The sequence below is a fragment of the Lepus europaeus genome, chromosome 11, assembly GCF_033115175.1.
Source record: "Lepus europaeus isolate LE1 chromosome 11, mLepTim1.pri, whole genome shotgun sequence".
Lineage (NCBI taxonomy): Eukaryota > Metazoa > Chordata > Mammalia > Lagomorpha > Leporidae > Lepus > Lepus europaeus.
The window spans coordinates 71,560,178-71,576,368 of NC_084837.1; the positions used below are offsets into that span (position 1 = coordinate 71,560,178).

The following is a 16,191-nucleotide window of genomic DNA, read 5'->3' on the forward strand; positions in this document are numbered from 1 at the left end:
ATCTAAGAAGATCCATTATGGACAAGCAGAAGGAAAAACAAAATATATATGGATATTAAATAAGTTTTTTATAATTAAAAGACAAAGTTATCCAAAAATTGTAGGGCTAATTGTGGAGACCAATTTCACTAAAAGCATACAATGCTTGTCACATGTTATGCCTATAGTGAATCTCCAGGTCATTTGTTATTCTTATTGACATACTGTATAATGCCAAAGACAGTTTGAAAACTGTTTTTCACTGGCTGTTTCCTCCAGATAAATCATCTCTTGGAGCATCAAGCAATAGGCCTGACGTGGAGGTAAACAAATATGTAAACAAACATGTAAAGATATTCCGTGCATCCCACAGCTGCCCTCCTCTCTCTGGAAGGAGAATCCAGAGAATTGGAAATGCATCTTCAGGACAAAAAGATCACTTCATTTTTCATAGTTCATTCAGTAATCAAAAGACAATAAAATAAAGTAGTGGTCCTATTGCTTGCTATACACACCTAGAACTACAGATTTTAATAGAACGATAAATTTGACAACTCTTAACAGTATCTAATGGTACTGGCCACTACTTGCATTGAAAGGAAACAGAAATACAACTTAAGATGGCCAGTGGAAGAAGGGCAATGGAGCATCAAAAAATCATCCCCACCAAAACAGTCTCCCTGAGTGTAAGATTTGTGACAGATGCATAGCATTGAATCTCTTGAATAATTTCACAGAAATAGATTCCCAAGTAAACTTTATATGCCAGTTTAAACCTGGAAGCTATTAAGCCTTAAAGAAATCATGAGAATGTTTCCATTATCATTGGAAATTTTTTTCTTCTTCAAACACAAGTAGTAGTATAGTCAATTCTGTTAATGCCAACCCAAAGAAATGATTAATTGTGAGGTTTCTGCTAACATGGAGATTATAGGCACCTGGTGCTAATCTCCTTTTCTGATCATTTATGTAAAACTCCCTGTTTTCTTCTTAAAAATGGTTAGTATTCCTTTAGAATTATTTTTTCCTCCACAAGTACACAAGACCAGGTAACAATGAAATGGAACATTAAAAGTGTAGACCCACCAAGTGAAAGAGCTTTCATCAATAGAATTACCTGCACGCTGACCACAATGACCAGAGATGTAGCCAAGGTAACTGCAAAAGACTGATAGTCAGCAATGTGCTGTCCATCTTCTCCAGCCACATCATAGAAGGCCCCATAGGGGATGAAGAATATGACTAATGAGGTGTAGATTCCATGCACCACGCAGATGAAAAATTTGCGTTTATTAAAGAGGAGATTTAGCTGTCCAGGTTCATAGAGCTGAGGGCAGTCCATGCTGTTCTGGGCACTCACATCCTGTAAACAGAATGCAATATCAGTGGGAAGAGGTTGAAAAAGAGTCAGAGAACCCCTGTATTCCCTATATCCAGAAATAGCAAATGTCTGTTCAAGTGCCCTAATACACACTATTCACTGGGCCAGGACAAGACACTATCTTACTTTTATTTCCACACCCAAAAAACAGTAAAAATGATCCCTATTTGCTAGGGAAGGAACTTGAGTCCCCAAAAGAGATTCATAAAAAGCCACACAGCTCGGATCAGAAGCCAGACTTGACTTCTTTGAACTCAGGTGGTTGGCTTCAGATCGAAAGTTCTATCCTACAGTCTCATGCAGTCTGCTAAGCCTGCAGACTCCTCAGAAGTATTCCTGTTCCCAAAATTCATGTGTAGACAATGGCCCCCAGGAGTTAATTAATAAGGCAGTGAGTGGTAATGACCAGGAGATGGCAGAAGAGAGCTGTGGAGTCAGGCAAATTTGAGCTACTGACCTTGGGGAGAGGTGAGCAGAAGGAAGAAGGAAGCAGGGAATAGGAGAAATTTCATATGGGTTACTGGGGCAAGGAGCTGAGACTGAAGGCTTAGGACCAAAGCATCCTGCCTCAGGAGGATTCAGTAGTAGTTACGTGGTGCTATGATGTGACTATGGTTTGAGTGTGTCCTCCGAAGGTTCATGTGCTGGAAGCTTGAACCCCAGTGTGGCAGTGTTGAGAAGTGACAGAACCTTTAAAGGCCTAGTGGAGATAATTAGGTCATGGGGCACCAGCCATAGAAGGTGTTAATGCTGTTCTCATTGAATGGATCAGTTCCCTCAAGATGGTTTATTAAAAAAAAAAAAAAAAAAAAAGGATTGAGGCTCTCCCCAGTCTTGCTTCCTGTCTCAACATGTGGTTTCTCTCATGAGTGCCCACTATGATGTCATCTGCCAGGCTGTGAAGCAGCCAGAAGGCCCTCACCAGAGCTGAGTAGATGCCAGCACCACACTCTTGTAACTACAAAATTGTGCACCCAATTACTTTCTTTTCTTTATACATTACCAACTGTCAGCTATTTTGTGATACAACACAAAATGGAATAAGATACCAATTCTTCAGAGGAACAACAACAACAACAACAAATAGACTGAATCAGCATGTTTAGCACCAGCCAGGTCCTAAGAGAATCTAAAGCCATGCTTTTCAAACTCAATATACACATGAATTGCCAAGGAAGCAACTCAATTATTCAAGATTATGATTAAAGAGGCCTGAGGGCCTGGAGATTCTGCATTTTCAGCCAACACCAAAGTAATGCTGATAACTACAATGTGAGCACTAAAGCCAAATACAAGAACCATAAGGGACGTCAAGAACTGGGGATAAGAGAGGACTATGCTTGGGGAAGTAGCCAAAGTAGGAACAACCAGTAGTGAACGCTAAAGGGCTGGTCAGGTTCCTCTTCTTGCTCGTGGGATGGCCTGTTTCTTGCTGAACAGAGACCCATGAAGGTCACTGACATATTCTCTTTAGGAATTCCTGTTTGGAGATGCTGTCAAGTGCTTCTTCCCCCAGTCTACTGACCAGTGGGATTATGTGCATGACTTTGAAGCCACAGAGTCCTTTGCAACAGGCTCAGTAGGCATGCAGTCTTAGATCTGTTACGTAACCCATTTAAGCCTCCTCATCTCCAGAAATGCAAGCAGAAACCCATCCCTCACAGAACCATGGCCATGATTAAATGAGTATATGTTCAGGAGAGTTCTTTGCCACATCATAAGTAACAAATAACAGCCACTTCTATAAATAATAATAAAGAATGATGACAATAATAGCAATTATGTAGCAATCTCAAAGTCAAGTGGCCTGCCTCTAGACTTCATTCTGTCATCTGTTGGCTGTGGGACTTTGGGCCAGTGAAGTCTCAAAATTTGGTTTCCTCTTCTAAAATGAGCAGATCTGTCGATGATCCCTGAGGCCATTCCAGCATAGCATTCCACAGTCCTGTGATCAGTGTAAGGGCCAAAGTTGACAAAGTGGGAAAGGAGAGGAGCAGACATTCAACTTGATGGCAATAAGGAGCCTTATTATATTTTTTGAATTGCACAATAACTCTTCCCAGAAACTGCTTTATTTTATTCCACATTCTGGGCAGCTACAAAGCACCACAGAAAGAAACACTTGTAAACATGGGCACTTGGAAATTAATGTGCTTAATCCTTTATATCTAAGGTCTTCAGAAGTTCATTACTCTTGTAGAATTCCACAAAATATGCCTTTCACAAACTGCCCTTTTTATATATGAGAAGTAAGACTTTCAACTGACTACGAGCCAGCAGAATGGGAGAGTGAGTGAGCTCATAATGTGAAGATTTATATTTTGCAATAGAAAACTTTGAGCCAGAAAATGAGGCCTAGCAAATGGAGCTAACAACAGCCTGGAGAAAATCTGCTCTCCTTAAAAATACTTTACAAAAATGTTTTAAAATAATACACTCTAATTAGGCCATGGAAACTCTATGGGCCAGATTCTCCCCTCCTGTCATGAGGTACCTTGCAAGGCTCTGAGTGTGCCAAGGAGCCACCATTTTTTGTAATTGATTCGCTCCCTTTTCCTCTCTCAAGCCCAGTAACGCTGGACAAAAGAAGGTTGTGCTCATTTCTTGCGTATCCCTGGCTTTCCATCCTCCTCTCCCATTGGCGAGCTGTACAGCTGACCTGCTGTTCCTGTTCTGGGGCTGTGCTGACCAACAAAGTCTTACTGAAGCCCTCTGAGCTCCAGCCTGTTTCTGAATGCTGCTCTGCAAACTGTCAGAGGCTAAGGCAGCACTTGCCAGTGTGTGAATCCTAAAACACTTCTTCAAAGACTACATGAAAAAAAAAAAGTATAGTCATAGAAGTTCGGGAAATGCTGAGCTAAAATGGAATTCGAGAGACTACTTCCTCAGGACATCTCAGATCCTTTAGAACAATAGCATGGGACGTGCATCTCTAAAAGGGTAGTAGCCACATTCTAATCAGAGAACCCTTTTGGGAAACCTGAGGGTAGAAGTGGGGAACCTAAAAGGATCATAACCTATGCAACATCTATTAAAACAGCTTCCTGGCCGGCGCCACAGCTCACTGGGCTAATCCTCCGCCTGCGGCACCAGCACCCCGGGTTCTAGTCCTGGTTGGGGCACCGGATTCTGTCCCGGTTGCCCCTCTTCCAGGCCAGCTCTCTGCTGTGGCCCTGGAAGGCAGTAGAGGATGGCCCAAGTGCTTGGGTCCTGCACCCACATGGAAGACCAGGAAGAAGCACCTGGCTCCTGGCTTCAGGTTGGCGCAGCACGCCGGCTGTAGTGGCCATTTGGGGGGTGAACCAACGGAAGGAAGACCTTTCTGTCTCTGCCTGTCAAAAAAAAAAAAAAAAAGAAAGAAAGAAAACAGCTTCCTAGACTCTTCTCTTGTATCACATCTTCGTAGAAGCTAAGAAGCAACTAAAAATCATCACAGAAAAACTAAGTTATAAAAATAGAGAAAAACACATACCTGGTCAAATATCCCCATGGCTAAAACAGGCAGGGATGTGTAGACAATATTAAACAGGGTGATGAACCACTGATCATAAACAGTCTGGAAAAAAATAGCATATCAATGAGAAACACCATCCATAGTAGTGAGAAAATTCACTTTTAGGCTCTTGGGTTAAATAGACATTCCTACTAATGTGACTGGGAAGGCAGTGGAAAATAGCCCAAATACCTGGGCCCTTGCCACACATACAAGAGACCAGAATAGAGTCCCTGGCTCCTGGCATTAGCCTAGCCCAAGCCTGGTTGTATGGCCATTTGAGGAGTAAACCAGCTGATAAAACTCTCAATATCTTTCTCTTTCCTACCCCATCACTCTGCATACTTATTTTGATACCAAAAATCTGACCTAAAGCTGCACCTATGAAATATATATTTATTAAATAAAAGCTTTCTTAAAACTTTTTAATCTTTAAAAAAAATTTAAATCCACTCATGGTTTTTTTCATAATACCCATTTCCTATGAACTTTTTGAAGATCCCTCATATTTATTTTGAAAATGCCAAGTTCCAAGTCCTACATCCCAATCAATAATAATCCAACATAGTCAACCAGATAAATATTCCTCATGAAATTTGCATTCCTATGGTGAGGGTCACAGAGATAGAGAAAAAATAAGATAAAGTTTCATTGAGAGATAGGAAGTGTGTGTAAGTTAGTGACTTAGAAGGTAACAGATACTAGAGAGGAAAGAGAATAGGGAATGAGGGAGAGTTGTAATAAGGTGATTGAAGAAGATCTCACTGAGATGTAGCATTGAGATAATATCTGAGGAATATAAGGTGTTGAAAATGCAGCTTTTGGAGTCAGAAGCTTCCATACTGTTAAGTAGATCCCATGAAACATTACTAAGGAAAGAAATATTCAGTATACTCAGGGAACAGCAAGGCTACCCAGATGGAGTAGAGTGACTTGTAGGGAGAACAGATGTCAACAGGTAAGAGTGGAACCTTGGTAGTGAACCATGTCTTAGTCCTAAGTAAAATGAGAAGACATTGGAAGATTTTAACCAAATGAGCAACCTGTACTTATTTATATTAAATTGTGTTTGTTTATTTGAAAGAGACAGATAAGAACAGAACTCTCGGTTCCCTTTGCAAATTCCCACAATGGCTGGACTGGGCTTAGGCGAGAGCAGGGAACCAGAAACACAGTCCAAGTCTCCTATATGGTTGACAGGCCCCTCGTCTCTTGAACCATTACTTGTTCTTCCAAGGGTCTGCACCGGCCAGAAGTTAGAATCGGGAGTTGAAAGTGGGAATGGAATCCAGGCATCTGATGCAGGTTTGCTATGCAGACATCTTAACTGCTAGACCAACTGCCTGCTCCCGATTTACATTTGAAAAGGATGACTGTTGTGCAGAGAATAGACTGAAGAGGGGCAATGGTGGAAATAAGAAACAAATTAGGAGGCCATGGTAGCATTCCAGATGAATGATGAAGGTGGCTGCATCGGATAACCAGCACATCCAATTTTGTATTTATTCTGAAGCATACTTCCTTCTTAGGAAAGTTCTGAAAGCATTGAGGAACATTAAATGAAAATTGTTCAGAGAGGCTAAAGGTAGGTTCTACATGGTTATGTAAATAAGACAGTCTTAAATTATGTCCAGTGGCTGTAGATTATGTTGAAAAGAAAATATTTTGGTGTCCCTATTGCTAAATCTGGATTTGGACTATTCTTAGTATTATGGTTTATTCTTGAGATTGGGTGTATATTTGTTCAAGACAAAGTGAAGTGGGGGGACAGTCTTCAAAGACCAAATCCCAACCTAAACTATTCAGTTGAAACTACAGATGGATTCACTCAACATTGAATAAACCAAACACTGTGAAAAATACTGGTGATTGTATTCTGAGCTATCATCAACAAGGTTAGCTGTGGTTACTAAGGAATATGGACATTCCAGCTCTCAACCATCTTGGTGGGGCAGGGCAGGGCAGGGGAAGTTCAATCTCAGGGAAAAGAAAAACAAGAACACAAATAGGGAAACTAGGAGTAGGGCAGATGGGTAAGGGAAGGAAATTGTTTTATTCTATGTATCTTAAATTTAAGGCCTGAAATCCACGCAGGAAGGCTAATCCTCCACCTGCAACACCCGCACCTCGGGTTCTAGTCCCAGTTGGGGCGCCAGATTCTGTCCCAGTTGCTCCTCTTCCTATCCAGCTCTCTGCTGTGGCCCGGGAGTGCAGTGGAGGATGACCCAAGTCCTTGGGCCCTGCACCCGCATGGGAGACCAGGAGAAGCACCTAGCTCCTGGCTTAGGATCAGCGTGGTGTGCTGGTCGCAGCGCGCCGGCAGAATGGCCATTGCGGGGTGAACCAACGGAAAAAGGAAGACCTTTCTCTCTGTCTCTCTCTCTTTAACTGTCCACTCTGCCTGTCAAAAAAAAAAAAAAAAAGAAAAAGAAATCCATGTAGAAAAGATAGGAAAGACCTGCTCAGTGGCCTTCACTCCTTTTTTTTACTTTATTTTTTTTCATGTTGATGTGATATTAATACAAAGAGAACAGAATCAATGTGGTTAAGATACAATCCTAAGAATATGATGATATTCCTCTCTCCCATTATATCTGTTCCTTTCTTAGTTTTTTTGAGAGAACATATTCTCTTTGAGGCAGGCAAAAACTAGGCAGGGAAGTTGATTTTTTTTTTAAGACTTATTTATTTATTAGAAAGGCAGAGTTGCAGAGAGAGAGGGAAAGAGTGAACTTCCATCTGATGGTTCATTTCCCAAATGGCTGCAATGGCCGGGGCTGAACCAGGCCAAAGCCAGAATCCCAGAACTCCAACCAGGTCTCCCAAGTGGCTAGCAAAAACTCAGGCACTTGGGCCATCTTCTGCTGCTTTCCCAGGCATAATAGCAGGGAGCTGGATCAGAAGTGGAACAGGAGCTGGTTTGTGTGCTAGCTGCTCTTCTTTCAATCCAGCTCTCTGGAAGCACAGAAAGATGGCCAAGTACTTGGACCCTTTTAGCCACATGGGAGACCAGGAAGAAGCACCTGGCTCCTGGCTTCAGATCGGCCAAGCTCCAGACATTGCTGCTATTTGGGGAGTGAACCAGTAGATAGAAGACCTTCCTCTCTGTCTCTCCCTCTCTCCGTCTGTAATGCCGCTTCTCAAATAAATAAAATCCTAAAAAAAATGTGGAGCAGCAGGGACAAGAACCACCTCATTCAACCATTGGTATCATTTGGCACATTTCTTTGAAGGCTTTTTTCTGTGTTTTACATAGTTGAGAGCATACAATAAATATGATTTTATACTCATGGTGTGTCATTTAAAATTATAATATTAGCATTTAGCAGGTTAAAACCTTCCAATGGATCCCCATTTTCCTTTGAATAAGTCCAGACTCTTCACCATAGCCTAAACCTCACTGCCCTGTCACCACCACTCATTGAGCTCCAGCTTCACTGGTGGTTTTTCTCCAATTCCAGGCTCATTCCTTCCTCGGGATGTTTGCACTTGCTGTGTACACTGCCTAAAATAATTTAACTTCAAAGTATTCACATGGGAGATACTTACTCGGGTCATAGCTCCAATGTCACCCCCTCAAGGAGGCCTTCTACATCACCCATTCTTTCTTATTGATAGTTCTGAAAGTATCTTACTGATTTACTTTTTATTATTGTCTTCATTACACTACAGTTTCATCTCCATGCAAACAGCAACATTGCCAACTCTAACTCAGATGCCTCACTGTAATGATTTTACAACTGTTCATAAATGTTACATGTTTAACTTCACACTAGACATCCCCCGTGGACGTGTCATAGGCTCCTCACCTGAGTTCATACTCACTTACCAAACCCCCCTGCACCAGGCTACTTCCTGTGTTCCCCCTACTACCAGCTGTACCCCCAGAATCTTAGAAATTTGAGGTTTTGGCTTTGATGCTGCCCAAGCCATTCATCACTTTTGTGACTTCTGTTCTGCTTCTCCTTCTTCTGGGACACCCACTCTTGCTCCTCACTCCTCACCTGCTCCACTGTAATTATTGATCTTTGAAAGACCAGCTCGGGGCCAGGGAGGTGGGGGGAGGTCTTCTACGAACCCTTTCTGAGCCCACTCCCACTTTATTTGGTGAATTATATCACTCATCTTAGTAACCACTTTCCCCAGTTACAGGTAGCAGCCTAGCACAATTTGGATGTCAGCCACGTTCAAAGAAATTAAAGTCCTAGCAGGATTTTTCCACAACAGCCTTCTTCCAGAGTTGGATTCCAGGCTACTCCTTGTTACTCCCATGGCAGCCCACACCTCACCGCTTCACAATCATCCAACTGGTTTCCAGCACCACCCATCTAGACTAGTAGCTCTTTGAGAGTATGTTCTATGACTCACTCATCTATTACAGAGCCTGATGTTTGAGAAGGATTCCATAAAAGGAAGCTGATGTCTTAAGGGTATCAGCTTTGGACTCAGCAGACAGAACTGTGTGGCCTTGAGTAGGCTATAGTCTCCTAGTTCTTGATACCGGAAGTGTGAGTACTGAATGAAATGCCAGCACAGTGCTTGACCAACACGCCGTGCTCAATAACTAAGTGTCATTTATTGCAGAAGGGAGGAAGGACAGGCGAGGATTGAAGCATCAAAGGGTGTATTTAATGGGTGGATTAAAAACTGCATTTGCCCACTCGTTACATTTTTATGAAAATGTAATTCTTCATCGAGACAACTAACCCTAGGCATTTATTTTCATAGCAAGTTATTGCATTAGTGAAATTGATAGAAAATTAGGACAAGATTTAAAGAAAAATGAATACCTTGATATAATTAAGCATTTTCTTCAGGAATGTTCAATTATATCCATTACTATTTACTTCAATTCAATCAAAGGAAACTGTTGTTTTAAGGATAACAGGTTTGTCTCGGGCTCTCCTACAATGTGTTAACCTGAGTCGTTCACCTCAAAAACAGTCATTTCTGGGCCGGCGCCGCGGCTCAATAGGCTAATCCTCCGCCTAGCGGCGCCGGCACACCGGGTTCTAGTCCCGGTCGGGGCACCGATCCTGTCCCGGTTGCCCCTCTTCCAGGCCAGCTCTCTGCTGTGGCCAGGGAGTGCAGTGGAGGATGGCCCAAGCCCTTGGGCCCTGCACCCCATGGGAGACCAGGATAAACACCTGGCTCCTGCCATCGGATCAGCGCGGTGCGCCGGCCGCAGCGCGCTACCGCGGCGGCCATTGGAGGGTGAACCAACGGCAAAAAGGAAGACCTTTCTCTCTGTCTCTGTCTCTCACTGTCCACTCTGCCTGTCAAAAAAAAAAAAAAAAAAAAAAAAAAGTCATTTCTGGTCAGTTGAACACAACTTCAGGGGCTTTCACAGAAATTAAAGCCACGAGCGGCATCTCTACCACAATAGGCTGCTGCTTTCACTTTGCAAGAAATCATGAACTACTCAGTTATCCTGGAAAATGCCTCACTTGCCCTCCAGGTCCTTAGATACAGCCAAAAACAAATTGTAAGCCCTCCCCCTCAGTGCTGGTGACCAGGAAAGGCTGAGCTCAGATCAGACCCCACATGGACATTGTTTCCCCCTTCAGACTGTCTCAGGCCTCTGTCCACCCCACTACCACACAGAGGATGACTACATGTCCTGAGGAGATGGGCTGTGGTTCTTTTTAGCTCTTTAGGGTGGGATCATTCTGGCTTAGATTAGACCCACAAAATGGTGTTGCCACGGATTTGGGGTGACTCAAATTTTTTGCATACACCAGGAGCCCACACATATGAAAAAAGATTGCTCTGGGATCCCCATAATCATAAGGCAACTCCACTACTCCTAGTTCCAAAATTTCTGTTCTTCACCTCCAATATCCTGAACAAGAGAGAAAAGCTATGCTCCTGCGAGATGCCACTCGGTGCTTGAAACCCTTGTCTCTTCATAGATCGGGAAAATAAAAGGGGGGAAGAAGTGCTCTGCACTTTTCCAACTTCACTGTTTTCCTATTTAAGGAAAGCTCCTCCTCGCTCCCTCCTTTGTGGGAGCAATTTATCAGCCTTATCAACCATTTTATATGGAAGAAAAACACTCCAGCTACAAATTACAATTTATAAACAGCTCGGGGAACACAAATCTATGATTTATGTAATACCACATTAAATAAACCTTAATAAAGCTCTTAAACAGTCACAAAGGCCTTCTGCTCTGAGCCCATTGGCCTGGCTCCTTGTTCAAATGACAGGATGAACTACCACTTTGGAGATGTTCACTCTCTCTTGCTGTGTGTTGCAGAGGAAAACCATACAATAACTTTTATTTTTTGGCTTTAAAAAGCATTTGTCATTTAAAGAAAACACATCGTGGGATAAATCTGAGGGGCTCGGCCTCAGCACATCTGTTACTGATTTATGCAATTAGCAGAAACCCACTAGCAGCATCCAGGAGGGACGGTCTGGGCCTGAGCACTAGCCCCACCCTGGGTTTTCTGCAGAGCACATCTGAAGGCAATGGGGAGAGGAGCCGATCTGCCAGGTGGAGACGGGTTCACAGGTAACCAAATCCATGAAGTCATCAAAGCCTTGAGATTAGTCGCACTCTTTCACATCACTTTCCAAACTTTTCACTCTGAGTTTTCTTGTAGTGTTTGACAGAACTAAAGTTTTTCCAGCCTTGACAAGATAATTGCTTCCATATCACAGCAGAATTAAAAAAAAAAAAATAGAGAGCTCGGTATCTCACTGACAATGATAAATTGTCATCTGATACTATCATCTCACAAGTACACAGAGCCAGTAGTTTCATAGTTTCAAATGTGAATTTCCTAAATAGGATCTCAACCAAATATTTTTTTTTTTGGCTCTATCCCTGGTGGGAGACAGATCAACTTTATTAAAAATCCTGATAGCAGAGGGTTCTTGCAAAATGTTACAGGTATAAAAAGTGAGCACAAGCCCATGAAGGAGTCCATGAAAATCAAGTAGGCTCCAATTCTAGATTAGGGTAAGGCTTGTCCTTGAAGAGGATCCAGGATTTAGTGCACTTAGCTGACCTTCTGCAAACCCCTGCTCCAGAACCTGCCTGGAGATCACATTGGGACAGATTATATTTTCAATTTGTCTCTCAGTGGCAGTTCAGTTGGAGTGTTTACTGGGCCTCAAGCTTCTAGAAAGTCATTTGCCTGAGGGCAACCCTGGCCTCCCCAAGAGTCAAAGCTGTGGAAGACACCTCCGAAGACATTAGCTCACGCTCTCAAAAAGAGTTCAGTTCCTCTGCAGAGTCCTAGTGGACTAAGTGTTTTTCCTTTAGAATCCAACTAAAGCAAACATTTCTGATTAGGGGTTGAGGGAAGAGTTTTTTAAAAAAAGAAAACAAAATGACAAAGGATTCGCTTTTCCAAGTTCATGACAAATCAAGTGGCTACTTATCAAGCAAGAAGACAAAGCACAGACCAGGCAATCAACGACTTGTCCTAGTCCTGGCCTTCTCCACCATGATTCTCTGCTCTTGGGGCCTCGGCTCCTCCTCTATAAAACCAGGGGCTGAATCTAATCAACATCTCAGACTTCCTTGCCAGAGAAAAAGATCTGAGGTCCTGACAAGGAATACTTTATGTTCTGAGTCCCAGCTGCTGCCTCCACGGAAGTCCACCCAGCAAAGCAAACACAAGGGCATCAGATCCTTCCCAGGCAGATTTTTTCCTTAAGTAGCCCAAACCAGTCACAACAGAGGTACAGTGCTGGTTAACCAGAGGAAAGCCCCTGACCAAGCACAACCTAGCCTGTATCACATCACCACCCCTTTAGGTGTCGTAATGCTACCATCCCACAGACAACCAATGGCCCAAACTCTGGCATCCCCTGGAGCTGCATGTGCCCTGGCTGGGTTGGCCCGTGTGTCTCCACAGCCCACTTGCTAGGATAGGGCATTGTCTGGAATCTGCTGGAACTAAGGTCAGAAGAACAGCCTGGATAAAATTTAGCAAGACTCAAAAGACAGGATGATGAGATCTTAAAGAAACAGCACAAGTCGCTTCACTGAGTAATTTACATTGGGTCAGGTGTTTTCAGCTGCGGAATGGAGGACTTCAAAGTGACCTGTTGAGGGCACAGGGGAGAATACTTGGGTGTTTACCAGTCACTCTGGGATTTACCAGGGCTCACCCAGGACTTGGCTCCTCTGTAAATTCATTTCACAAAAGACTCTTGGAGAAAAAAAAAAAAAAGAAAAGTGGTGATGGAATTATTCAACATCAGTTTCACATTGATGCAAATAAAATTTCCAGACAGCAAGATCCCCAAGGGCAAGAACGGCCTCCCTCCCATTCACTTGGGTGTCCCTAGAGGCCATCAGAGCACCTGCCCCTAAACGGGCACTCCACTGCTTGTTGTTAAATGAATGAGCACTCAAAGGCCACGGGTGCTGTGTTGGGGAATTCATGTATGAGCCTGACTCCCACTGGCCTTGAACAGAGCAAGGGACTGAAAAGAGGGCCTGCCCAGGAGTGGCCTCTAAAGGGATACCCGAGCATTTCTGATTGTGCCAGGCCCGGGAGGTTTTGTGCCTACTGGTTGCATGGATTAGTCAGGTCTATTAGAAGCAATCTGGGAGAAGGGTGGCAGGAAGTGGGAAGGCCTCCAATAGCCAACTTTCTTTAAAAGACTGGTAAAAAACTAACAGATTTCAGAAGTGAAGAAAACCTTGTCACTCAACACATGGCTTTGGAAGCCACAACCAGCTAAATGATTTTAATGCTGGGAACAGTGATTGTGAAAATGTCCACCCATCCCACCCCCCGATTCACAAATTCTCATTCTCTGTGGGCTAATTTTTTTCTCAAATATGTTGTTTTCTTTTTGTTTGCCTCATTTACAGAATATTGTCCTTAAAAAACAGGCCTGAGGAAAAAAAGCCAAAAAAACTTTTTCAGTTAAACCTGTTGCTCATCAGGCTCTTCCAGGGAAAAACAGGGAATAGAAAAAGACAGTGATCCCTGCCAATCCCCAGTCCACAACCAAGCCACCCTCACAGCCAGTCCTCAGCACCATTAATACCCCCGACCATTCACGCATGGGGTGGAACTAGAGACACAGGAGTTTCTATATTTACAGTGGTAAAATTCATGCTCCGGGATAGCCTTCCTGCTGTGCACAGTGCCCTAAAAGATCCACCTTCAATGGCAGCTCTGAATCAGTTTTAGAAACTAGATTTCAGTCAGCTGGAAAGTGCATGAGATAAGGAGTTCCTGCGCTCAGCTCCCCAGTCTCACACCTTCATGCCAATTAGACCCTGGATTCCTGCAACTAGCTAGATATGAGTGTTCCTGTGGTCACCTGCTGACTAGAGCCCTCGAGGTCATCCCAGGTCTTTACACATTTCTCCTTTGCCCATGTTCATATTTACTGCAATTACAGTATTTCTTTTTAGACTTGTTAATATATTTATTTCCCAGTGTAAAAACCAGCTCCAGGGGTTAGCTTGTAGTGTAGTGGATAAAGCTGCCACCTGCTAATACCGGTATCACATCTGGATGCTGTTTTTTGTCCTGGCTGCTCCAATTTCAATCCAGCTCCCTGCTAATAGCCTGGAAAGCAGTGGAAGATGGCCCAAGTGTTTGGGCCCTGCACCCATGTGGGAGACCCAGATGAATCTCTTGACTCCCAGCTTCAGCCTGGCCCAGTCCTGGCCATTGCAGCCCATCTAGGGAGTGAATCAGTGGACAGAAAATTCTCTCTCTCTCTCTCTGCCTCTCGCCCCCCGCCTCTCCCTTCCACCCCCTCCCCCAATTTTCAAATAAATAAATCTTACCAGGGAAGGGAAGGGAAGGGGAGGGGAGGGGAGGGGAGGGGAGGGGAGAGTTCCAGGTGGGCAGGGACTTCTATTCATCATTGTGTCTTCTCTTCCCAAGATAGCAAGTAAGTATTCCTACTAGCAATAGCTTATTGGCCTTTTGGCTAAGATCAAGTGTAGTATTCCTACTAGCAACTTGATGATGGCATGTAACTTAGAGCTAGGAGGCAGGAATAAATGGTTAAATTTAAAATGATGTATTAAATGTTCACAGAATTAGAATAACTTATAATAAATCTATATTTGAGCATTTAATTAGGGAAAATACATCTTTAAAGACTGTAAAGCAAGAGAGGGTTCTCAAAATGTGGTAAGAGTCTTTTCTTTTCTTTTCTTTTTTTTTTTAACAAGAAAGGTACCAAAGGGTATGGTCTCTGTTATGTAATAGTAGAGATCTATTCACAAATGAATACCTTCATAATATAAAAAATACTTTCAGGATAATGGGAGGGAAATTATCTTTAAGTAAATTACCAGGGCCAACACTGTGGCACAATGGCTTAAACCACTGCTTGCAACACTGGCATCCTATATCAAAGCACCAGTTTGAGTCCCAGCTGCTCTGCTTCCAATCCAGCTCCCTGCTAATGAGCCTGGGAAGGCAGCAGAGGATGGTCCAAGTGCTTGGGCCTCTGCCATCCATGTCGGGGACCTTGGTGGAGTTTCTTGCTCCTGGCTTTGGCCTGTCCCAGCTTTGGCTGTTGTGACCATTTGGGGACTAAACCAATGACTAAAAGATCTCTCTCCATATGTCTCTCCCTCTCTCTAACACTCTGCCTTTCTGTTAAATAAGCAACTCTTTTAAAAATGTAAATTCTTACTTTGTTATATAAAACAGGGCTATTTTCTCTCTTGGACAAGAGTTAGATGAGAAAATGGAAATTTTTGAAAGGGATATAACTAGGCTGTTTGTATGGGGACGGTATTCTTAGCATCATTTTGTCCTTCTCTCATCTTACTGTTTTCAAATCATTGGAACAGGGATTAATAACAAAGCAATGTCAAGTTTTGAAATTGTTGCTGTGGAGACATCTATTCAAGAACTTCCCAAAGTATTCTATATGACAATCATTGTACAGAACATTATGGAGCTTAGAAAAAATAGTGCTCTATGCAAAATAAGTTTGGGAAATAATGCCAAGCCTCATTGACTCTAAAACATCATTGATGTTTTAAAATTTATTTTTATCTATTTGAAAGGCTGAGAGACAGAGAAAGAGGTCTTGCATCCACTGATTCACTCCCCAGATGCCCAAAAGAGCCGGGGGTGGACAAGGCTGAATCCAGGAGCCCAGAATATAATACTGGTCTCCCACATGGGTGGCAGGGACCCAAGTACTTGTGCCTTCTCTTGCTGCCTTCCAAGGTATGCACAATAAGCTGTAATCCTTCTGATTCCAGCAAGAAATTCAAACACAGTCCCCTGACATGGACGCAGGTATCCCAAGCAGTGTCTTAACCACTGAAAACACCGATATGGATACCAAGTTGGGCTAAATGGGAAATCTAGCATTCCCACAAAGG

General features: G+C 43.1%; 1 protein-coding gene across 1 annotated transcript in view; it reads right to left on the bottom strand.

Moving 5' to 3' along the window:
- Positions 1 to 16,191, bottom strand: part of ATP8B4 (ATPase phospholipid transporting 8B4 (putative)) — a 281,261-nt gene that overhangs the window by 27,882 nt on the left and 237,188 nt on the right. The window contains exons 23-24 of the mRNA XM_062206643.1: positions 4,833 to 4,916; positions 1,097 to 1,342 (exon numbers count right to left, since the gene is read on the bottom strand). Of these exons, the coding sequence (XP_062062627.1) occupies positions 1,097 to 1,342; positions 4,833 to 4,916 (330 nt within the window). The remainder of the gene's footprint in view (positions 1 to 1,096; positions 1,343 to 4,832; positions 4,917 to 16,191) is intronic.